At 40.0% G+C, this 25,284-nt stretch overlaps 1 protein-coding gene across 1 annotated transcript in view; it reads right to left on the reverse strand.

Moving 5' to 3' along the window:
- Positions 1-1,310: 1,310 nt before the first annotated feature.
- Positions 1,311-25,284, reverse strand: part of LOC108795683 (probable cation-transporting ATPase 13A4) — an 83,784-nt gene continuing 59,810 nt past the window's right edge. Inside the window, exons 20-30 of the mRNA XM_018566981.1 lie at positions 23,453-23,575; positions 19,901-19,980; positions 18,303-18,345; positions 18,091-18,200; positions 16,064-16,160; positions 10,874-10,946; positions 8,023-8,197; positions 6,443-6,639; positions 4,588-4,676; positions 3,187-3,267; positions 1,311-1,551 (exon numbers count right to left, since the gene is read on the reverse strand). Of these exons, the coding sequence (XP_018422483.1) occupies positions 1,333-1,551; positions 3,187-3,267; positions 4,588-4,676; positions 6,443-6,639; positions 8,023-8,197; positions 10,874-10,946; positions 16,064-16,160; positions 18,091-18,200; positions 18,303-18,345; positions 19,901-19,980; positions 23,453-23,575 (1,287 nt within the window). The 3' untranslated portion in view covers positions 1,311-1,332. The remainder of the gene's footprint in view (positions 1,552-3,186; positions 3,268-4,587; positions 4,677-6,442; positions 6,640-8,022; positions 8,198-10,873; positions 10,947-16,063; positions 16,161-18,090; positions 18,201-18,302; positions 18,346-19,900; positions 19,981-23,452; positions 23,576-25,284) is intronic.

Consider the following 25,284-nt stretch of genomic DNA (forward strand, 5'->3'; position numbering starts at 1 on the left):
TTTCACTCGCCTGCTCGCATTTGGCGAGTAAAAATAATGTGAGGGCGAGTGGAAATTTTGGTCTCCAAGTATCGGTCCGCGAGCCGGTACTATGTGGCCCGCAGCTGACATGTCAGGCACACGGTCGCAGACCGCATACCTGACTTGCGGGAGCAGCTCCACGGTCTGCATCTGTGTCGGATGCAGACCGCAGAACAGCTCCTGTCAGCTGTGGCTTCCTTTGGCTGGAGCTCTGACAGTTCTGAGCTCTGGCCGAAAGAAACGATGTATGTGAGGAGGATCGATCCCTGGTTATCTGGGGTGATTAGTGAGGACTGCTGCAGACCTCACTAATCACCCCCAGATAACCAGGGATCGATCCACTTATAACGGGGGGAGTGTATTATTTTTTGTGTGTGCGGGGATAATTTTATTATTATATTTGTGCGGGGGGGTGTAACGTTGAGAAGTGTATTATTGTGTTTTAAGCTGACCATACACCTTACAACCATCGCACGACTTTCATTGTGCGATGGTTGTAAGGTCATTAAAATTTCATACGATCTGCCCATCTTGGACAGGCAGATCGTACTTGCGATTATTGCAAGTCCTCCCCGCTGAAGGCTTCCAATGATTGCAGTGGGCAGTGTGCGCTACTCCGGTATGATTAGAGATTCCTATGTCAGGAAGTTGCGTTTTCCTGCAGCAGGAATCCCTAATCTGCCGTTTACAAGCGGCAACTATCATAAGATTATTTCAGAGGGTGAGTTTAGGCGGGGAGATAAGGCCAGGGCAGGGTAAGGGTTAGGTGGGGCAACTGGTGGCTAGTAACTCTTAAGGCCTGGCTAGTAGCTCAGGACTTGAAATTTTGAGTCCTGATAATATAATATATTTTTGTTTTAGCCACTTAATAGTATTACCTTTCAGAGTGTTTTTGCTTTTTTTGTTACCTACAGCAAAAATATACAGACAATTTATTCTTTGGTAATAAACCAGGAAAATCATATGTACAACATATATTCTAAAAACACTTAGTGGAACTATTATACAGCAATAAAAAAACACTTGAAGCAATTAAGAATAGAAATATTTCAGAATTAAAAGAATGAAAAAAAACCAACATGACAATACAAGCTACTACCACAATGTATAGAATGTATAGAAGGAAAAACACAAATAATTATATTTATATAAATTATTTTATATTTGCTTTGGTATAAAACTCTAATTTACATGGAACATCTTGCTATTTAATTTCTTTATTAATAAAACTGTTAATTCTTGAAGTGGCCTCCTATCCAATTGAGGTCACCAAATCATAGTACAGTTTTTGTCCAGTATCTGTTACAGCTGTCACAATTTCTCATTTATTTCAAAAGTTGGATTGATATAGTCTCCCATTTCACTTGTTAATGCTAAGTCTGTGGGAATAGCATGGTCTTTCCTGTTCGTTGGAGGCCAGTCGGAGTCTTTGGCCAATGCTCTGCGTATTTTCTTGTAGGGGCTCTTTGATTTGTATCGAGTTAAGCGCTTTAGTATGTCCCAAAGTGCTCGGTTTTCAATTACAGCTACCTGGAAATGGAAACAGGTATTACATGTACAACTGTATTCAGTACTAGGAAGACATAAAAGTATTTCTTAGCTTATTCATACATTAAAAACATACATTTTCAATAGTTAAATAAAAAAATGGATAAGAGAAAGAACAAAGTGTAAAAAAAAGTAGTAACTTGGTAACCTAGTAGTTTGGCTTTAGTTCTCTTTTGGGTCACAGGAGTACATTCACTAATGTACTCCTGTGACCCAAACTCGGCATATAGCGAGCACTGCCTGCTATATGCTGACAACGCAGAGCCGTGCAAAACAGTTAATTTTCAGATGTTTGTTATTAATGAAGAAGAGTTATGATTGAATTGTAGCAGTATTTAGCGGTTGACAAGAAAGTTCAGGGTTACCGGCAAAACATGGGGATGCAACTTTGTCCTGTTTATACATTCCCTGTGATAGTGCCTGTATGTTTGTAAGTGCACTTTGGATTATCCAATCTTTCTATATACTGACTCAATGTCAGCTGCGTGGACTAATCCTTACATAAACAGCTTAGAACTATGTTTGCTTGAATATGTTTGCTGTAGGAATGGACTACAGGATGGACATATCAGGCTGGAGTTTGGCTTATGAGTAAACGAGTACTCTTACTTTCCCAAATGCTCCGAACACCTTCCCCCGATACCTAAACATCTGGTCAGAGGAAGATTTCATCCGACCGGCAGTGCTGTAGGGGAACATGGAGCCGGCTTTCCGGGCAATCAGGAAGTCGGGCGGCGGGTAATGACCCGCCTCCCGAGGAAGCCAGCTCCATGCCAGCGGAAGCACAGGTATCGGCGAGTAACGACACAGCAAAATATCAATACACGATACCGAAAAACCGCTATCTGTGCATCCCTAATTATGTCTGTGAGGGTTCTCATTCATCCAAGCCATGGTATATCTGTAAAAAAATAAGTCAAGGCAACTGGACTTGCTGTATTTTTCTTGAAGACGTTTCACTGTACATCCGGTTGTCCAGTGAAACGTCTTCAAGAAAAATTGAAGTGATATTTGACCACCATATGAAAACCAAATATACCATTCATGAACTTACTGCAGACAAGTACGGTAAATGGCAGTGGCGTCACAAGGGGGGTGCAGCCCACACGCACCCAGATGCCACCATTAGAGGGGTCATACCAAAATGACTGACAGTCATTTTGGTGTCACCTCCTATGAAAGTCGGGCACTCGGTCATGGACCGAGAGCCCGACAGAGTCAGGAGAGAGGAGGGGCCCGGCGGCATACCTCATCCTGCCGGGTGAACGTCCCCTCCTATATCTGCTGGCGTTCATCATCAAGATGGCAGCTGGCAGGCATCAATTAGACGGCCGCGCATGCACGATGATGTCACACGGTCTCCCCTCCAGATGACACCCAGCCTCGGGAAGCCCCTACTAAATGGCCCCAACCTAAGATGTTAGTATTATTTTTAATATTTTAGTATTTAGTATTTTAGTATTTAGTATTTTATTAGCCGCTATTAAATATGAAAACATATTCTTTGCCAACATCTGATACCTCAGGATATACTGTTCTTTAAAACTATTAAGTAAAATCAACAACGGGATTAGGATACTCCTGCACAATCACAATGTATTTATGCTGGTTACTTACCTCTGTAACAGAAGAAAGAAATAATATGATGAGCAACATTATAATGATGGATCCTCTCCATATAAGAGGTGTACAAACAAGCTAGAAAAGACAAACAAAAATCATGATAAACCTACAAAACCTCATTAATAATTTCTTAAATACTTTCCACAACTGTCGTGCACAGCAGTCAATATAACACCGATAAATATCACAATTAATAATTTCCAGCAACATAAACCCTTCTATAATGTGTAACTTTTACTCCAGTTACATGCGTTAATAGTAAGAATTCATTATTCTCAATATGGAGTGTTGACTGATGTTATTTACGCTAAATCAGAATATTTGTACGAGTCCAAAATTACTTTAGGACTGACTGATTATAACGGATTAACATGTTCAATGTAATTCAACCTACATGCTTTTGGAGAATCCTCTGTACCGAATGGAAAGTGTGAATATGTGGCAGCTATAGACATAATGGAATTCTGTGTTTATGCAAGTTCTCATTTTTAATGTTCAATATTTTACAAACAGACACCAGGGTAACAAGCAAAACCTTTCCCAACAGACACAAAGCAAACTAGTCAGCCATTTTACTTTTTAAATCTTAATACCATGAGGTGCCTGCTTTTATCTTTGTTAGCTAGAAAATCCTCTTCTGCGTGCCTCACTGATCACCATTTTATTTACTTGAAGTCTTGAATTCCTACTACTCCAAAAAGGTCCTGTTCCAAAGCTAAGCTCTACCCCTTTATTGTCCTCCTGTCCAGTAATATATGTTTGTGAGCCAGAAAGAGAGCCAAACATTCCAAGAGTCCAAAGCATTGTGTTGATCACGCAGCATTTTATTGAGTTACATTTTAAAAATGCATTCTTGTACCTTAACTATTAACAAAAATGTATCTTATTTTCTGTATCACTTGACTGTAGATCAAATCATCTCTGAATTTATGCTGTAACTGTCCTTCCTTTTGGAGGGTGGTTATTCTCTATTCTTGTTTCAATGACAGCTCAAAATGTTAGATTTTCCATCACTCTCAATCCCAGAGACAATGTCACAGGACAAAGAGAAAGAATAGATCTTCCAAGCAGGGACTGACCGTATAAAAAAACCTAGCAGAGTTTCCCACTCATAAGCTTAGGCTGCCCTTTAAGATTCATGTTATTGAAGACTGTTATGCAGGTCAGCAAGCTGACGGGACAGAAACTAACCCCTTACTCTAAAGCTGAAGTGTCAAACTCAGGAAATGTAAACCTAAATAATGAAGCAAATATAATAATCGAAGATTGAACATTCTTGTATAAGACCAGTTATGACGTCTACAGTTTTGTATGTGTTTTTAGTGTTAACATATGAGAAACAGCATATTAAAAGACATTAGAAATATAATGCAGTTCCCAAATTTTTCAACTTACCTCCATCCTATTATATAAATCTGTAATGTTTGCAAAGAGTAGAAAAATGCAAACTCCGAGCTGGATTAAAAGCACAATTACAAATAAATCTGAAAAAAAAAAAAAAAGAATGGAGGAATGTATTACCAATTTGTCTCTTTCATCATGTTCTGTTTAATTAGATATAAATCAATCATGTTTGAAAGGTCATTGATCTAATTTAATGAACATCTACATCCTTTAACCTGGATAAGCATTACATTAAAGTCCAGAGAGCAAACTAGCCTCCATCAATATGCTTACAGTACTCCTATGCTCTTTAGCATCGGATTGATCACATTTTGGCTGTTTCCTACTGAAGTAGGTAAAATCCAATCTGTGGGTTACCCTGCTGGCACCACCCGGCTCGGCAAAAGTTGATATTTCAATTGACTTTTGATGAAGGAGCCGAGTAGAAAATTGTTGACTGATCACTGCAGCCAATCATATGCAGTCACTCTTCAGGTACTGACTGTCAAGACACAAATAGCTAGCAGGGAAGATTCCTCCATCTACGTTCTTTAGCATGGATAGGTGATTTCTCTTGTTCAGCCTCACAGGATGTATGGCGAGCTTTACAGTATTTAATAAAAGCCTAGTCAAAAAAATATTGATTCTTAAATTGTATTTATAAATTCACTTCTGACATACAACTGTAATATTGTATAAAATGTAGACTGTATAAAATGCAGCCCCTGCCAGTATTTACACCAAAACTTTCCAGGAAAGAAACAGTGAAGGATCCTTTGTGAATATGTTATATTTAGCTGTGCTCCAGCATCTGGCAGGATTGTATCACAAAGACCTTGCCTAAGGCAGCAGGGACTTAGGGACACCTCAAAAGTGCAAAATCTTTTTTTTTATTCTTATATCATTTGTTTTCCGAATCTTTTTTGTTGGCTTTTGATTAATGAACTGTACAGAATGGACTGCTTCAAATCCAGCCTTTTGTTCTCTTTTTAGTATTAGATAGTTAATATTTCTTGCCCCGATAGGAAGTGAGAGGAAATATCCCCCAACAGGAGCACAGACAACAATAAAAACATGAAAAAAACAAAAACACCTCTCCTGCTTTTTCCAAAAGGAAGTACATTTTGGTTAGAGTTGGGATTTTAACTCTCAAGATAACTGGTTGATAAACGGTCCAGTCCATTGCAAAGAGCAACATTTACGTATACCTTGTAATTATATTGGGAGGTTTGGTTCACAGGAATGTTAAGACTAAAATAACTCTGAAATATCTGTAGTGTTAGTTTGCATTTTAGAGGCAATTAGAAAGTGATGTCTGATGTTCTTTGAATGCCTGTTTTGGCAGGGAAGGGAGGAAAGCCAAGAAAAGAGCCTTGGTGTTACGTTTTGCAAAGGCGTTTCAAACACCTTAGGAGCATTTAGAGCGTGCTCATAGTGTGCTTCCAGTGACCTAGATGGAGATGTTTGGCAGGCTTTGCTGTTGTTGCCTGCCAGACACTGCAGGCAAGATCAAGATCCACAAGAAGCACTGAGATGTGCCGCAAACCTGCTCTGTGTACTAGACCATTTGCTATTCATGTTAAAACAGGCATCTGTTTTGCAAAATGTTTGGAAAGTTTTATTAACTGGAAGCAAATGTTGTTTATACCCATGTGAACAAAGCTTAGAAGCCACTAGTAAAATTACCCTAAATTGCCAAACTAATGTAACTAAATAAAGCAATCTCTTAGACCCCAAAACAACAAGATACTAAAAAAACTCCCATTATAAAGGATCAGGTGGTGATTATCACCCAAAGCAGCAGAGGACAGAGTCACCACCTTTTTATCTTCTGGATGTTATAGGTAAGGCACTATATATTACTTACAGTTGGTATAAATTGGTTGTCTGAATGGCTTTCCTTTTGAGAACACAAAGGCTACAATGAGGAAATTAATAGTGCTTAATAGCCAGACGGTGGTGTTTTCATAGCTCTGGTATTTAGTCTTATGAGGCAAGTTCTGGGACACAGAGGTATCATTGCCACTACTCAGAATAAATGAGTTATTGGCTGGATGGCAAGCTCTGGAGGGTGGAAAGTACAAACAGGTTAGATGTAGGATCTTTGAAGACAAATTCAAAAAATTTAAAACAAATGATTATTTTGGCAGATGTAAAAATCAGACATCTTTATAGTAACCACTCCTAATCTGTAAATACACTAGACCTAACAGGTGTTTCATTTATAGATGAAAAGTCAAACTCAGCACAGGCACATTAAGACCACTTGCATACATGTCACATGATCACACAAAGCAGGGAGACTTTGCCGCAAAACAGTGTCTGTGTCCCTCCCCCACTTGCTTTTCTGAACATCCCTATCTACATACAACTAGCACTCTTCCCCACCCATGTGTCAGTGCCTGCTGAAAGGTAGTCAAGACACCAAGAACTTCATTGCGGGATCAAGGGAGGAACATAGAGCTTGTCCCCCCATACCCAGAAGTTTGGGTATTTTGAAAACTACCTGCTCCAACATGCTCCACTTTTTATTAGCGCGGATAAATGCAGTGCAAAACAACGCGCTGGTGTGAACTTGCCTCATTGATTTTTATAGATTGTTTTTACTGTTGTACATTGGGAACATGCTGAAAAACCCATTCCCAGTGCATCTGGTGTGAATGGACCCTAATATAGGATGTGGATCTAGAGGGCACTAGAGGTGACAGTGTTAAAGTGCATTTCCACTTTTGCAGCCAAATTGGGATATTTTATACAGTATTTGTTACATGTTCTAATTTAAATAGTATAAGTTTAATAACCTAAAAAATTAAACAAACACACTCAATTCTGAAAGAAACGTTGTTGACTGTACTGAATTTACATCTGTAATGCAAGGGGGGCAGCTTAATGTTAAAATAATTAACCCTGACTGTACTGTGCTGGCAGATTTTTTATTATCAGTTGTAAACTGGATTTGTCTGCCCTAACAAAGGGTTAAAGCTCTAGAAGCATTGTGTTTTAACAAGGGGGATCTCGGGCTATCCCTAGTCTTTCAACAGGGAGAGCAAGAGTTTCCTGGCACTTGGAAATTGAGAGGGAAGCTTGCAAGGGCCTGCTACACAGACACAACTAAAAAAAGGTTTAAAAAAAATGTTTTTTAATATATATATTTTTAGGCATGCTGTGTGAATAGGAACACAAACATACAGTGGTGTTTTCTCAGTTGTGACAGTAAACTGAGAAAACACCACTGTACATTTATGTGTTCCTATTCACACAGCATGCCTAAAAATATATATATATTTTTTAAATACATACATAGATTAATACATCTGCTCCATTATATACCAACAATAGGTAATCTAATATAATCTGGTAAGAAGAAATAGAAGATATGCTATGCAGAACAATGTGCTACATAGTCAAATATCAGATCTGGGCCCCAGTTTCCTGACTTTATCTTACCTTAAGATATCAATGGAGCTGTACCACAGCTGGTCTTGCACAATGAGAAAGCCACAGATTTGTAAGGCAAGACTGAAGATGATATTTAGCACCACAGACAGTAACAGTGGAGGAGAGATCAGCTGGGCTGGAGGCCTGTATGGAGCCAATTTTGGATATGCACGATTCAAACTCACTGAAATAAAAAAAATGAATAGTTAGTAACACGTGTTACATTGTTGCCCTGATAAAGGGTCCCTGCGTGGTCCCGAAACGTCGCTTATAACTATTGCAACATGTATGATGATTTGTCCGATTAAATGGACTTGATCGTTTGAAAATTTTCCACTGAGTGCTGGTGATTGCTGTTCATTTGCCGTTTAATTTTAAAGTATATCAAAAGCTAAAACATTTTGGGGGAATTAATCAAAACTGGAGCAGACAGAAACTGGAGCATGGCAACCAATCAGCATCTCTCTTCCGTTTGCTCAGTTGGGATTTGAAAATGATAGATAGAAGCCGATTGGTTGCAGTGCACATCTGCTCCAGTTTTGATAAATCATCCCCCCTCTTTGTTTTTTCCAGTTGAAAATGGTTAAAAGCTACTGTAACGATAATGAGGTCTGATGAACCCAAACTGAGTGGGGAGAATGGGAAAGTTGTGCTGAACACACTGCCACCCTCATTGCTCCACAATTCGCAAGTCAACAACAAAACAATCAAACCTTTTGTCTGTGACGTAGAGATGACCTCAAATGCTAATGTACTCCTGTGACCCCAAGTCAGCACATGGTGGGCAATTGCCCACTATATGCTGACAGAGCAGAACCACACCCCAGCTGGGAAGGATCCCGACAATATTGTCGGGTCCCATCTAGCTACCTTAGTGACAGCTGGCTCGGCCTCTCTAGAGGACTCTGCCTCTCTCTGCAGGGAGAATACACCAAGAGCCGATCAGTGGTTACATGATCGCTCAGCTCTGAATATATAAAGCTGTTGTGCGATAGCTGCAGTGTACCACACCAGCCCTAAGTATTGGTATCGGTATATTTTACTCTCCCTGTACGTCTCTTTTAAAACAATATTTTAAAAAAATTAGGCTGAATCTATCATATTTTAAACTCTGTACATTCCTCTTTGACGTGGCACAGACTGTCACAAACATTCAGAATTCCTATAGCAGATGCTGTAAACAGTGTTGGGGAAATGTATCTAAAACCGGAGCAGACTAAATCTGGAGCAGCTGTGCATGGCAACAAACCAGCTTCTCTCTTCAGTTTCTTTCATTAAGATTTGAAAATGAAAGAGAGAAGCCGATTAGTTGCCATAGATGATGGCCCCTGATTCTGTCTGCTCCAGTTTTGATAAATTCCCCTCTGTGTGTTTCCGTTAAAACACAACACTACTGTGTGTTAAAGTAAAAGGTTAACTGAGGTGTTAACGGACCCAGTGACAAGTCTCTTTTAGTGGTTAGATTTTTTTTCAGAGAGCTGGAAAATCTCTATATATGAGAGCTCGAGGGTGTAATCATCACTTTTGCCAGGTGTTTTTTTCCATCCTTATCCCTCTTTAAAAAAAGAACTCTGGGCATATAAAAACGTAACCCTTGCAGTGGGGGTCACCCATGTACTGCAAGGGTTAAGTGCTCATTTTGTCTAAGGAGCTCAAATAAAAATATATACTCACCCAAATCTTGGACCCAGCTGGCTGCTAGACTGGCCCTGAAGCCTGGAATGTCCCTTGGTGTCCTCACATGCAATACACTGTATTGGACTTGATCATTCATGGGACCTTAGACCACCAGAGCGAAGGGGGGGGGGGAGGCTGTAGGGACCAGTCTAGCAGCCAGCTGGGTCTGAGATGCGGGTGAGTATATCTGTTATTTTAGCTCCCCAGGCAAAACATGCACTTTACTCTAGCAAGAGTTCTTCTTTACATAATTTCCTTCACTTGCTGTCCTGCAGACAAAACAGGAAGTGAAAGGAAATGTCTCCAAAGTGAGATAAATCCTTTTTTAGACAGTTGTCACCAGAACAAGTGACCCCAGCAGAAAATTACCTGTTCTTTACTTGTGTGCAACACTTAAGATTGTGGATTTTCCCTTGATTTCAGTTCTGGTGACAAATGGACACCAGGACAATTAAAAGTAAATCTCCCTAGTGAGAGCACAGACAGCAATAAAAACCCGACAGATGTTCTAACCGCCCACCACTATCCAAATCAAACAAAATAAATAAGTTTTAGCTGTAAATAAACTTTAATGAGAAGTGTATATGTCTCTTGGTTACCAACTTCATGCTTTTATGTGCAATGTATAGCTGTGTTGTATAAAGAAGCAAGTTAGTTCAATTTTGGTCAGATTTTTATCATAGAAAGAACACATTGATCAATTTTAAATTATGTAAATGAATACAGGCTTATATAAATGCATTCACATTGAGAAAAAAAGTAAAGCACACAAACATGTAAAGGCTACCCATCATATTAAATGAACAACACAGAACTGAAGTGAGCCTATGCACATTTCGGGTCCAGTTATATTTCTGCCGTGTGTTAATGCACATGCGTCAATGTGCATTATAACGCTTGTTAAAATGCATTACAACAAGGCAGTTCATTGAAATAAATGAACTGCCAAAGCTCCAAAGCATCCAGAAAAATCAGACATGCCACAAATGTTGTAATACAACACACCACATTGGTGCTTTGGTACACTGAGATGCACTTCAATGCATGCACATTGCATTCCATTCAATTCAAAATGAACGGCACCACACTACAGCAACTCGTGTAACATGCATTGCCGAGACACAGTAATATAAATGGATCTTTGATGTTAACTGGTGTAAGATAAGCATTATCTACTACTTACTTGTAACACTGATTATGGTAGTTATTGCCAGATCTTGGAAGAGAAATTGATAATTTGAAAAGGAGTTTATTTGCTAAAGAACAAAAACAAAACATTGGTTTTAAAATGCATGTGTCTGGGTTCACCAAAACCTATCAATTCAGCTGACCACATATTTTACAACAAATCTGATCTGTCCAATCAAGAAAAAATGACCAGTGACTTTGGAGTGTGAGAGTCTACCCAAACAATTCTTTCAATGTACATCCAACCAGGTAGACTTTCATACTACTGTACAAGGGTGACTATTAGTAATTATCAGTTGTTTATGTTGCAGATCAAGTCTGAAGCATAATCTGACACTTTGTGGTTTGTGTTGAGATAAATTGCAGAATGATAATCATGTTATAGCCACAAGTCTCCATCCAAAACCCAAATTATCCAATTTAGAGTTTTGGACCTGACCTTTATCCATCAAACAGGCATGTTGAACAAGAAAACTATGTGTATTTTCAGGGAGTACAAAATGTCCATTAGTATTGTGAAGTTTTTATAAAAGTGATTTTTAAACCTTCCTTACTCTATTAGAAAATTATTATTGTTATAATATAGGATTCATATTGTGGCAACAGTTTGTGCAGAGCTTTACAACGTAAGGAAGGCATTACAGTTAAATACAATTAAAAACAAGATGATTAGGAGGACCCTGCCTATGAGAGCTTACAATCTAAATAGGAGGGGCAAGTGATACAAAAGGTGGTAGCTGTGTGGGAATGAGTTGTTTGAGAAAGCTATAGTTCAGTGGTTAGGTAGAGGTGGGATAGTTTTTTCCTGAAGAAATTAGTTTTCAGGATTCTCCTAAAAAGGCAGACAGAGTGGGAGATAGCCAGACAGGATAGTTGTGCTATCAATTACAATGGAAAGGTTGGGGGAGGTGCACAGTAGGGAGGAAATATCATGACCTCAGTTTCTGAAAGATTGTGTTTTAAGAAGTGTTGTGACATCCAGACTGATATGTCAGTTAGTAGATTAGTGAAGTCCAAGGAAAAGGTGAGTTGTGGGGTGGAGAGACATATTTCTAGGTTATCAGCATAGAGATGGTATTGGAAGCCATGCAAGGTTAACAAACAACCAAGGGAGGAGGTGTAGATAAGAAAAAGAAGGGGTCCAAGGACAAGGCCTTGGGGGACCCCTACGGAAAGAGAACGAGGAGCATTGGATGTAAATTTTTAGGCGACCCGAAAGAAGAGCATATGTAGGTGATGGGAGAACCATAAGAAAGCAGAATATTGGAGTCCAAGAGGGGTGAGTTGTGGGGTGGAGAGACATATTTCTAGGTTATCAGTAGACATGTGCACCAGCAAAAAATTCGTTTAGTTTAGTTTAGTTTTGAGGAGGAGGTGTAGATAAGAAAAAGAAGGGGTCCAAGGACAAGGCCTTGGGGGACCCCTACGGAAAGAGAACGAGGAGCATTGGATGTAAATTTTTAGGCGACCCGAAAGAAGAGCATATGTAGGTGATGGGAGAACCATAAGAAAGCAGAATATTGGAGTCCAAGCAAGTGTTGTTTTTTGCAGACGAGTGGGTGGTCAACTGTGTCAAAAGCAATAGAAAGTTCTAACAGCAAGAGTATGAAATAGTGGCTATTGTTTTTAGCAGTCGGTAAATCATTAGTGAGTTTTAGGAGGGCAGTTGTGGGCAAAAAAAACAGACTGTCAAAGAGGTTGTTTTTAGTGAGGTGGCAGCTATGGTTAGGCATTGTAGGAGTTTGGAGGTGAACAGAAGGATATTGGTCTGAAATTGTTCAGGTTGGTAGGGTCCAGTGAGGATTTTTTCAGAATGGGGGGTGACCATTGCATGTTTTAGAGGGGAGGGGAAGATACCAGTAGAGAGGGAAAGATTGAAAAATGTGAGTAAGAGATTGTAGGATAGAATAAGAAGGTGACCGGAGTAGTGGTGAGGAAACAGGGTCCAAGGGGCAGGTGGTGAGGAGGGTGTCAGAAAAAAGCTGTGTAACCTCCTCTGTAGTGACAGGGTCAAAGGAGGAAAATGACAAATGTGATGGTGGACCTGATACGTTAATTGGGAAAGATAACTGGATAGTGGAGCTCTCACCACGAATTGCATCTACACTAGCGTGTTATTTAAATTAATGGCAATGTCCCAGGCAGTGAGTTAGTAGGTGGAGGCGGTGGGGGACCAAGTAGAGATGTAAAGGTAGAAAAGAGTTGATGAAGATGACGATGGGAGGGTTTTAATGAGAGTGACAAAATAAGTCTGTTTGGCAGCATGGAGGGAGGAATTATATTTTAGAAGGCAGCTTTATACAGAGCGCAGTCTTCCAGGGATCTAGTTTTACACCACACTCTCTGTTAGTAGCACGGCTATGTCTTTTAAGCTTTCCGGTATTTTCTGTTTGCCAAGGTTATAGTGAATGTGGCCCAAGTCTGTGTGTAGTGAGAGGAGAGGCAGAGTCAGATTCCTAAAGCTAGGTTTCAATAACGCCAAATGTGTTTTTTTATTACTGCCCACCTCCCCATTAGTCTGAATTCATCAAACAGACGGGAAATGAGCAAAAATCTCTCAAATGAAGACACAAACAACAATAAGTTGACAGAAGTTCTGATCATTTCATACTGTATCCAAAATTAAACACGTTTGTATGAAGTTGTACTTTCTTAGAATAGCGATAGATGGGGTGATATCTCACATAGAATGACAGGTGTTGAGATACCTTATTATTTTTACACAAATGTACCAAGCTCAATACGGATTACAGCACACATGCAGTACTTTGGTCTCTTTACTAGAATGAATGAAAAATCAAACTCACTCACAAGGAGATTTTCCAGTAGGTTGGATAATCTCCTTCTGCAAAAACAAGTGCTTCTTTCACCCGAGATGCTGGGTATCATCCTCTACCAGGTCTGCAACAGTGGATTTGCTCAAAATTAGCAGCATAATTTACTTTAATTCACCAGTTAATGGCCAACCTTACTTATTTTACATAAAATTGTCATCCGTGGTGACGTTATGAATATTAAATCAAGAGAACATGCCTGTTTTGCTTTAGTCTACTTCTATATCCCTGGTAAACAAAAATTATAAAAATGTTTACAAATAAATTAGTTTCCTAAAACTTGAAGGCTACAGTTGCAAATGATAAAGTGTACTATGCAGCTTCATCTTTTCATAAACTTTTTTTCCCCACAATCACCTGGTCCCCTCAGCACCTGCCCTCTTTCCAGGTTCATGCTGGCTCCTTTCCCTTTGCGGGTCCTATGTAGCCACCCTTGTTTGTATGTTCCAGGACAGAACTAGAGCTGATGCTGTGTGCTTCAAATGCAAACCAGCCCTTAAGCAAGCCACTCTCCCTGCTCCTTCTACTCCCTCCGTCCGGCGCCTGTGCTGTCTGTTCTGAACAATGCATTTGAGGCACCTTCCCAGACATACTGGATGTGCTTGTGAAGTACATCCAGTACAAACTGGAGCCAGCCAAAGTGTGCAATTAAGGATGTTTGTGCCCACATATTTAGTGAATTATGCACTTGGGAATGGGTAACAGGTTGCTATGAAGGCATTAATTAAAACATTGAATACACTTAAAGGAGAACTATGAGGTGAGTGAAAATCACTCAGCCTCATAGTTCTAGCCGACCTGTGACAATGAAACTGTCACAGGACAGCTCGCGGTATACTGAGCTTTGGGTGACGGGAGGACGCTAGTATGTGTCCTCCTGTTAACCTTAGGAGAACTATGGGGAAAAGAGGGACAGTTAAGTGGAAAAAAAAATAGGAAAAAAAAATTTAAGTTTGCCCCCCAAAAATGTAAAGTTACACATTCAAAAAAAAAGAATTAAAAAAAAAAATTTTTTTTTTTTAGAAGTCCCCACCCCTACATACACGCATACAAACAGGCGTTGGGTGCGCATAGGTGCGAAAACGACGATTGTGCACATTACGCCACACGTTACATATCGTCGCGAACGTCAGAATGAGAGCAATAGTTCTAGGGCCATCAATCACTGATAACACTAAACTGATGAGCGGTAAAAGCTTTTAAAGCGTCGCCTATGGTCAATTTTGGGTATGGTAGTTTTATTGCGATTTCGCTGGTGCGTGCAATTTTAATGCTTGACATGTTTGGTGTCTATTTATCCGACGTGACCCGATCTTTTATATTTTACCAAAAATATGGGTAATAATCATTGTTTTCTAATATAATTAAAAAAGAACTATGTTTTTACATTTTCAATAGTTTTTCCTTAATATTAGTAAAAAATAAGTGGTGATTAAAAACCACCAAAAGGAAGCTCTACCTGTTCCCAAAAAAATGGTATAAAATGTATTTCAGTACAGCGTTGCATGACGGAATAATTGTCATTCAAAGTACCGCAGCGCTGAATACTGAAAAATGGCCTGGCCAGGAAGGGGGTTTAACACCTGGTCTTGAAGTGGTTAAAATAATTACTGGAGTCACTGGGGAAGCACTGATTTTACTTGAGTCACTGGGAAAGACTGGCACATTGTGTATATGTATGTATATATATATTTATATGTATTTATTTATATGTATATATAAACTATTGGGATAACTGATACACTGCTGCAACGTACAAACTATTTGGAAACTAAAAAACTTTTTTTGATGCACATGAACTTCCGTTACACAGACACATTGTACTATCACTTTTTATTCTTTTGTTTTAAGTCAATATTGTTTATATATTAGATGTTTTTGATTACTATGTATTATGTTCCTTGATGACCAAGCATTTATTATTTGCTAGTAGGTGGGTTGGGGTTATTTTAATTTGTTTTTTTTTTTATAGCACAGCACCAGTATAATTAATTTGTTTCAAGACTAGCTGTTAGATCGGGTAGTGTCTGCTGCTGGGAAACATATTGGCACAAGGTGCTATTTTTGAATTTAAAAAAGGCTGTTCGCATTTAATACTACTTAAACATGTGTGTATAAACTCTAATCATGAACGTCTCTTATTTTCTCCCTTTGTTCTTGTAGATATAGGATTAAATATAGATATAACATTGAAAAATAGATGAGTGAAGCCTGAAAAGAGTAACTAACTATTGCAGCTACCAAATATAGGGACTGGTAAGCTGCAATATTTAACATTTTTATTCTTGGTTTTAGGTACGCTATAACAGTGAAATGTACTTGTCAGACAGCAGAGCATATTATAATCTTACCCAGTATAGGAGAAGCACACCAACATACTGAATCATGCTGTAAAGGGCCATGTACTTAAATACACAAAAAGACGTAATAAGAGCAGCTCTTCCTTCTCTGGAAAAAAAGAAATGCAAAAATAACCATACAGAAAATCTATGGCATTTTATATGTACAGTACAAGAGGTAAATGGTTGTACGTAAACAGCTACTTTTTAAATTCATACGTTAACTTAGGCACAATGGGTACATGCACTCTGGCACAGGTTAAAACAAAAAACATGTATGGTTTCCACTCTCAAATAGAGGAAACAGGAATTTTTAAGGGCAGTTTGATCTGGTGTTTTGTGTCGTGAGAGTGAAGATGCACATCTTACAGTGCTACCCCAGAAGACAGTCTGGGACAAGATTTTTCATGTGTCTGAAGAATACTATTTTATGTCTGTGTATACCCTTAACCACTGAAAAACAACACAGATGCAGACATACTGCCTAACCTGCCCAAGGCGGGGTATTGTGTACAAGGTCTCCTAGCTGAAATTAATAATCCTGCTTTTGTGCGCGCACCAAGCTCAACCATAGAGACAAATAATGAATAATGATACCCACTCCCAACTCTGAATATGCTTCCAGGACAGCAATTATACTTCAGAAGACCCTCACACATGCAATGCCAAGAGAATGGGTTTCATAGCAGCTAGTCAGCACCTGAAGTCTGTTTTTTATAGTTCGCTTTTTAGAGTAGGAATTTGAACTTGCTTTTTAAAAGGCAGTGCTATTTCAATATAAAACTACTCCCAAAAATGTTTGAATGGGAAATGTATATTGTTCATTAATGTGTTTAAATAATACTTACACAGCTCTCCTGCACTCACAGCTTTTAGCATTGCCACAACCAGTAATTAAATAATGGGAGTTCAAGAGAAGGCCAACATATCAGTATTAAAGTAATTGTAGACCCAAAATCTATTTTTCAGTGTGATTAAAGGAGAACTATGGGGTCAGTGTTTTTCCCCATAGTTCTCCTTAGGGTAACGGGAGGACACAAACTAGCGCCCTCCCATTACCCTAAGCTCAGTATACCGTGAGCTACAGCTCGCGGTATACTGAGACGCCGCAGCCGGAGCGGATCCTGACATGGACGTTGAGATCTGCCCAGCTGCGTGAGTGACAGCTGGCTCTGCCTATCTAGAGGCAGAGCCAGCTGTACCCGCCCCCCTCCCCCGTCCGTTCCGCCAGTCAGCGCTGGCAGATAGGAGCGGGGAGAGGGGAATCCAGCCCCTCCCCCTGTCACGGCAGAGAGCCGTGACAGGATCGAGAGGTGAGCGAACCCGGTATGTGTTCGCTCACCTCCCGATCTACTGAGCTGACCTGTGACAGTCTCATTGTCACAGGTCGGCTAGAACTATGAGGTGAGTGGAAATCACTCATCTCATAGTTCTCCTTTAACCATCATACCTCACTATATTGTCTTCAGACATTTTTGAAAGTTTCTTACCTGAAGATCCTGCCAGTAACAGTACTTCTTGTTGCAGGTTGACAACACTAAGCCACTGCCTTGCAATAAGCAGCAGTGTTATCAACCTGTCACATTACACATCAGGCTACCTATCAGGTCTATCAGATCAGATTGCATGCAATAGGAAGTGCTGTTAGTGGCAGGATCTCCAGGTAAGAAACTCTGCAACTAGTTCACCTAAAACTATTTTTAAGAAACACGCATACAGGAGAGACATGATGCCAAAAATACTGAAAAATGGATATTGGATTTACCTCCAATTTAAGTAATTTTGTAGGCAATTTTCTAGAATGCAGCGAAGTGATATGAAGGGAATGTTGCTTTTTACTATCCACATAATTATAAGTTTAAAGCAAGCTTAGCTTCCTCTTAGTGCACTTAAGCAAATCTCCCCACTTGGCACAATCCAATAGTTCAGACTTCATAGAGGTTTGTGCATGGGTAACTTATTTTAAATAAATACACAACAGAGTGGTCACTCAAAAAATGAACTAAGTGAAGCTAAGAACATGTGTTGTGAAGACTCACTTTAACAGCTGAGGAACACATTCAATGTTGGGAGTTTTTGATGTGAATGGAGAAGCAACAGAAGCTTCTTGCTCAGACAGTGAAATTCCAACGTGGGCCATCTTAAGAGCCTGTAATGAATAACCCAAAAAATTAATTGCCAACATACACCAGTCTCATGTGTCATATCGTATTCATATAAAAGGTAGATAGAAGAAACAGTTTTTACTTACACCACAGTCATTAGCGCCATCACCGCACATTCCAACATAATACCTGCAGAAAAGAATACCAATCACATTAGTTTCATGTAAGATACAAAGGCACATAGGCACTTGACGCAAGTTACATCTCATATTTGATACAGAAATTGCAGGCAACAACTAATTAGTGAGGTGTAAAAAAAACCTGTACTTAAGCCAGGAAGCTGAGCCAATGAATTGTCTTTATCCCACTTCAACCAGATTTCACACAGCCCCTTTATAAGTAAGATGGGTATGTCTACTTCCTGAAGCCTGAGCTTTGCAACTTACGATCTTCTTTGCTTGATACATCCGCTATAGAATTCAAACATTCAAGTGAGGAGTTGAATCTCATATGTGGCCGTAAGGGACTTCTCGATAGTGACACTTTTATACATCTGCACATGACACAGGAAGGAATCTACACAGGGCGTGTTTAGGAATATTACCTCTTCTACAAACAGGTGAGTAAAAGAGGTACCCAAATTATCAATATGAGAAAGTGGGGTGGGTTGGGCTGGTGCACTAAAACTGCACCTGGATGAAAAAAAAGGAGTATTCTTGCATGCATTTAAAGCTCATTTTTTTTATTTTGTCTGCACTGTACCTATGTTTAACATTTACACTTAAAAAATAGATTAACATATGTGGGAAATGTGCAAACGCTTGCTTTAAATTGTATTATAGGTCATGCATATTGTACAGTTTCAAAATTAATATAACAGTTTAACAACCGGTTGTTGGTTTCAGGCGCCATGTGTAACTTATGATATCCAACACAAGAGAAGGATCTTAAGATTTACTGAATGTATAGATGTGATGATAGAGCCACATAGTTTCATAAAGCTGGTAAAAGGATAAAATAGTTGTTACAGTTGGAACAAACCTTAAAACTAATAACTCTGTAAAAATATTAACAGCTCACATCTGAAACCCTTAAAGCTGAGCTGTGGGCTGGAGAAAAAGTTACCCTTGCAGTGGATCACCCTCCACAGTGCAAGGGTTAAATGCTTGCTTTGTCTAATGATATAGGAATAGGGTGAAACATTGTTTTTGCATAAAGTGATTCTGAATGTGATTAGGACACAAGGGAGTATTCATGGCCAAATCACCTGATCAGACTGTGTATGGCTAGATTTACACAGCAGCAAGTTTTACATACATGCTAGTAAGTTTCCATATTTACATTCAGGATAGAGGAAGAAAAGAAGCACCGCCAACTTACAAATGTGGCAGAAAGGAATAGCCGAGATGTTTCTCAGAGTAACCTATTGGATTCAATTTGTCTGCTTGCAACCTCATTTTGGATGGTAGGGACAATACATCCACCATATCCTACTTGCAGTCTATAAATCCACATTTTGCATATTTTCATGTCCTTTCCAAGTGTTTTTTTAAGGGGGTTGAAAGCAAACTTCAGCCAAAACCTATGTTTGGGAACTCTTGATTCTCAATGACTGATCACAAACTATAGATTCTTTTAGAATCCTTTAAAAAAAGTATTCACCTTTGATTATGTTCCTAAATGTGAACCTCTACATAAGGGTTAATACAGTTGCTATGTACATTGCAGATATTCTCCCACCTACCCAAGTTTTTGAAATTCTTCAACAAGACTTGATTTGTGCCCTGGAGACATCCGTGCAAAAATTGTGCCATTTATCAGTATCTGTAAAATCACAGTAGACAGGTTCAGCATGTTTTAGCATGTACAGAATGTTGATAAAGTCATGTTATTTTCACACAAAGAAATCCATAATTGTCTGATCAGAAATGTTTGCTAATGGGTGTATTGAGAAAAGGACTTCTGACATTTATGAGAAACATTGTACGAGGTTTTCAGTGGAGAGCTATATGACTCCTTCACAGTACTAGGTACAGGACACAGTATAATAACAAAAATGTCTTTATACTTTAATTACAGTTATAGTATATAGCATGCAAACATTAAATATGTATACATTATATACACAGTATATATTTGCATTAACTATTTCTTTACCATCCAGGATACAGACAGATTTACCAACATGCCTCATATGTTAAAAATTGATTTTAGAGAAAACAATTGTATGCCAGCCCCTGTATAACCCCCCCTCTACAAAGCATGCCTTAGTTTTGTGGAAAAGCAGTACCAAGAACATGAACAGAAACACAGAGAACTTCATGAAAATGATTTGATAAAGTACAAATATCCTATTCACTTTCTTGTTCATTGAGGGACACAGGAATCAATATACAATCAAGATGTCCAAAAGCAGTCCAACTTAGGGGTGGGCAAAACAGCAGTTGGAGAATGACTGAAAAGCTGGGCCATCAGAACCCACCCAAACCGATGGGACAACAACACATTTCCAAGCAAGGAAGAAAATACCCATAACCTAGTCAGCAGTAATAAAAAAACAAAAAACAAAACACACTCCCGAGAAGGAATAGGTTCCAAGGGAGCACAGGTCCAAAAAAGAAAGCCATTCTGCGTAGGAAAGCCCAAGGCTTTACAAACCAATGCCTTAGGATTAAGGGCATGAAAACTCCCTGACAAACTAAGGTGTTGGCTAGTCTCCCGTGAAGCGAGGTACAGTACTGTGCAAAAGTTGTAGGCAGGCGAAAGAAAATGCTGTAAAGTAAGAATGCTTTCAGAAAAAAAGTGTTATTAGTTTAATTTTATCAACAAAATGGAAAGTAAATAAAACAGAAGAGAAATCCAAATCAATATTTGGTATGACCACCTTTTGCCCTCAAAACAGCATCAATTCTTCTAAGTGCACTTGTACACTCTTGAAGGAACTTCATGTCTCTTCATGTAATCCCAGGCAGACTTGATGATGCTGAGATCAGGGTTCTGTGGGAGCCAAACCATAATTTTCAGGGTTCCTTGAACTGTAGATAGTTCTTAAATTACATTGGCTGTATGTTCGGGGTCGTTGTTCGGCTGCAGAATACATTTGGGGCCAATTACACGCCTCCCTGATAGTATGGCATGATGGACAAGTATCCGCTTGTATTTCTCAGGATTGAGGACACCATTAATCCTGACCAAATCTCCAACTCCATTGGCAGAAATGCAGCCCCAGACTTGCAAGGAACTTCCACCATGCTTCACTGTTGCTGCAGACACTCATTATTGTACTGCTCTCCAGCCCTTCGACGAACAAACTGCCTCCTGCTACAGCCAAATATTTCAGATGTTGACTCATCGGTCCAGAGCACCTGCTGCCATTTTTCTGCACCCCAGTCCCTATATTTTCGTGCATAGTTGAGTCGCTTAGCTTTGTTTACACATCGGAGGTATGGCTTTTTAAGCTCAAATTGGCAGCTTCATCGCGACATAGCGCCTGCATCACGTCTCCTGCAGAGTTTTTGGGTTCATCAGTGTAGAGCACCTGCTGCCATTTTTCTGCACCCTAGTGCTTATGTTTTCATGCAGTTTTTTTTCTGCACCCCAGTCCTTATGTTTTCATGCATAAAGTTGTTTAGCCTTGTTTCCACATCGGAGTTATGGCTTTTTGGCCGCAAAGCCACCGAAAAATGGCAGCAGGTGCTACGAGTTAACCCTTGCAGGAGGGCTACCCGAAAAATGCAAGGGTTAACTGCTTGTTTTGGTCTACTGGTGAAAATAAAGAAGAACTACTCGCCCAATCCTCCATCCTGCGGCATTGGTATGTCCTTTTACGTCTTCACTTCTAATAGGCTGTATTAGATGTGATGACATCATGGGTCCTTAGCCTCTTCTCCCCCGGGCTTTGGAGGTCTCAGGGGACCAGTCTAGCAGCCAGGTGGGACTGCCTAAGCTGCACAGCCCATCCGAGACCATCCACAGCCCACCTGAGACCATCCACAGCCCACACGATACTTTGGAGACATCAGGCCTCCAACCTGGAGCAAGACAGAGTATGTAGCGTCATATTATTCTGCATTTGTAGTCCTCTATAACTGATGCCATTCTGCATTGCTGTATAATGTATTTCTGGGATTTGTAGTCCCTCTACAGCTTGGAGTCAGTGGCAGAACTACCAGGGTCACAGTGGTTGCAGCTGCGACAGGGCCCTGGCACTCCACCACCGTCCTAAAATCATTAGTCTGTATTGTTTTAAAAAACTGTCACATGACACAAAAAAAGTATTGATAATTCGTATCGGCGAGCACATGAGGAAAAGTATTGGTACTCATACTTTGTCTGCAAAAAATGGTATTGGTGCATCCCTAAGGAAGATTATAAATACATACCTAAAATATATACAAAAGAAACTACTTTGCCTTTAAGCAGCTATAGCCATTTGATGGTACTTATACATGCATGCATAGTCCATTGTTCCATTACTATAGATAGCTAGTAACTACACATCCCCATTGGAAGTGTTATCTCATAACATCAGCGATGTAGTGCAACAGTGAAACAATACTGACTGCCTTTTACCCCGAGAGAAATCAAGAGAGTATAACTGCTGCCAAGAGACACAACAGTACTGGATTCAGCCAAAATTGCTAGATTGTGTGCCAATAATCTCTCATGTAGTACCTGTCACTTAACCCAATCTTGGTTTACCAAAAGAATCTTATTCTTTGCTACCATCATAATGAACAAAAATCATGGTAAAAGCACAGAAAAATCTTAAGCATTTAAATGCAGTGGTTTTCTTTTCCATACATTATTTTTCTTTATTAATTTGCAGTGTGCTTTTGCACTTAATAGAAAAATTAACTAGTCAATTTCCTAGCCCTACCTCATCGATCATCATAGCCCCCCCTTCTCTTCTGGTTGTGTATAATTACTGTATGTGCTGGTCTAGATTTTCCTCCCCTCCCTACCAGGGAAGGAACAAAGAGCAATATCAGATTGTAACTTGAGTGACATACGAGTCTTCTGGGGCTGCTAACATCACATCCAAGATGGTGGCGACCAACAGCAGTCTGACTATTTTGAGTTCTAAACAAGGGAGGCTTTTACATGTAAGCAACATGCATGAAATATGTTAAATGCATATAATCTTATATTATATTTTTGTTGAAACGAATGGTCTGGTGAAAGGGTCTCTAAGTATTAGAACTTTAATACACAAGAGCTGTTTAATACAAAGAGCATTTTTTTTCTAATATACAAAACATTTTATGTATTTTTAGAGAAAATCTTATTAAATTACCTTTTGTAACAAATTGCTAAAGTGCTGTAATATAACTTGAAAAGAGCTTCCCGTCATGGCAAAATAATAAGGCTTCACTTCACTGTCTGGCTTGTTTTTATCTTGTATGTCAACAAAAATATCCTGCAAATCCAAGATGAAATCTTGGTTATACATGAGATATGTCATACGTTACCACATTTTAGACACAACCATTTGGACTATTAAAACAATTAATGTAAATAAATATAGTTATTCACAGTACGAAAAAGTGCAATTACATGTTTTAACAAGATGAGCAAATGAGCAATAGTGATAGAAGTATAAAGACGTAGTTAGGAAACAGACGTGCACCTAGAAGAACAAATGGATGTCAAGCATCTAATAAAACGTAATGGGCTGTCCTAATACTCTGGAGACTATCTAGCCAGTGCACGCCCAGGACAATGGGGCACAGAGTTGTGGCTCAGGACAGGTCATGGCAATGAAATAATAGGATTTCAACATACAGGGTTTGTAAGATATGATATACTGTAGATATGGAGGGTGAAGGGAAAGGCAAGGGTGGCTTTAATAAAGGCAAATGATTTAAAAATAATCTGGATAGAGGAAAGAACATCTAAGCTGGTGCTGGCAACACTTAGAAGGCACATCTAGGTGCCTGAACACCAGAACCATTTCATAGCAGAGAGCCCATAGTGTCTGGAAGCCCTTTCTAACTTCCAATGTCACACTGCTGACCATTATGGGAGCAGTCTAAATGACTAATAGAATCCTTAGTTGAAAAATTGAACTGGCACCAGGACATGCTACCAGTGCCGGATTACATTTTATTCCTGATGTCTGGTTAATTTTCAGGTATTACAAGAGCTCCCTTTTGTCTCATTGGGTAGGAATACAATCTTTAATGCTTATTTTTACTGAACACACTCATCTACAGGACAGTGCATGTCAGGTCAAGTACTCAAGAGTCATGTGCACACAGTGGCGACTCAATATATAGGGGGGCACATAAGACACCACAGTCAAATCTGGGGGGGCACTAATAATTTTCATTGCATGTGGCAACAACAGGGCGATAAGAGCTGATTTAATTGCGGATGGCATCTGCGCCCTGCGGTTCCGACATGTAGTCCAACGCCGCTCACAATCCTGAATACCGCAACCGCCGACCCCATCCGCAATTAAATCAGCTCTCAGCGCCCAGTAGGTGCAGAATACAGCAGGGGCTGACTGGCAACTTTTAGCCCAGGGGGCAAGTACAACCCATAGGCCCATGGTGCAGCTACTTGGCCCCGCTCTGCCTCTTCCCCCGCCTTCTCCCTGCCCCTGCCTGCCACTTTTGCCATCCATGTAACAGTAGTGTGAATGGTCGGGTGATGTGAGGACTCCTAGTAAGTCCATGAAAGGGGTGACAGGCTGGGGATTGTGCTCTCCTCCCACTGGGCTCTCTACATAGTTCTGGCCTTACTCCGCTCTATGTCTGGTACATAGGCACTCTCGCCCACTGTAGACCCCCGCTGGCTGTCAGGCATTTTAGAGGGCAGCCCGCTGGGGCCTCTTGAGGACCCCCTCGAGGAGTGAGCGGTCGCCCGATTACAGAGCCGCATCTGTAGCGGTGCAGGTGGAGGAGGGAGGGAGCTACTGCACCTGCGGCCAGAGGCTTCATTTAGCTGGGTCAATCCACCCCTGGATCCGCCACTCAGGGCCGGTGCAAGGATTTTTGCCTACACAGGTGAAGGTGAATTTTAGCGCCCCCCGCCCTTTGTTGGCGGCCTATGCCTATACATCCTTGCGCTAGCACTAGCCTGGACCACATCGCTAGGGTGTAACATGGTCAAATTGCAACCCCC

This window comes from Nanorana parkeri, unplaced genomic scaffold (genome assembly GCF_000935625.1).
Source record: "Nanorana parkeri isolate BGI_ZX_2015 unplaced genomic scaffold, ASM93562v1 scaffold29, whole genome shotgun sequence".
NCBI classification, from domain to species: domain Eukaryota; kingdom Metazoa; phylum Chordata; class Amphibia; order Anura; family Dicroglossidae; genus Nanorana; species Nanorana parkeri.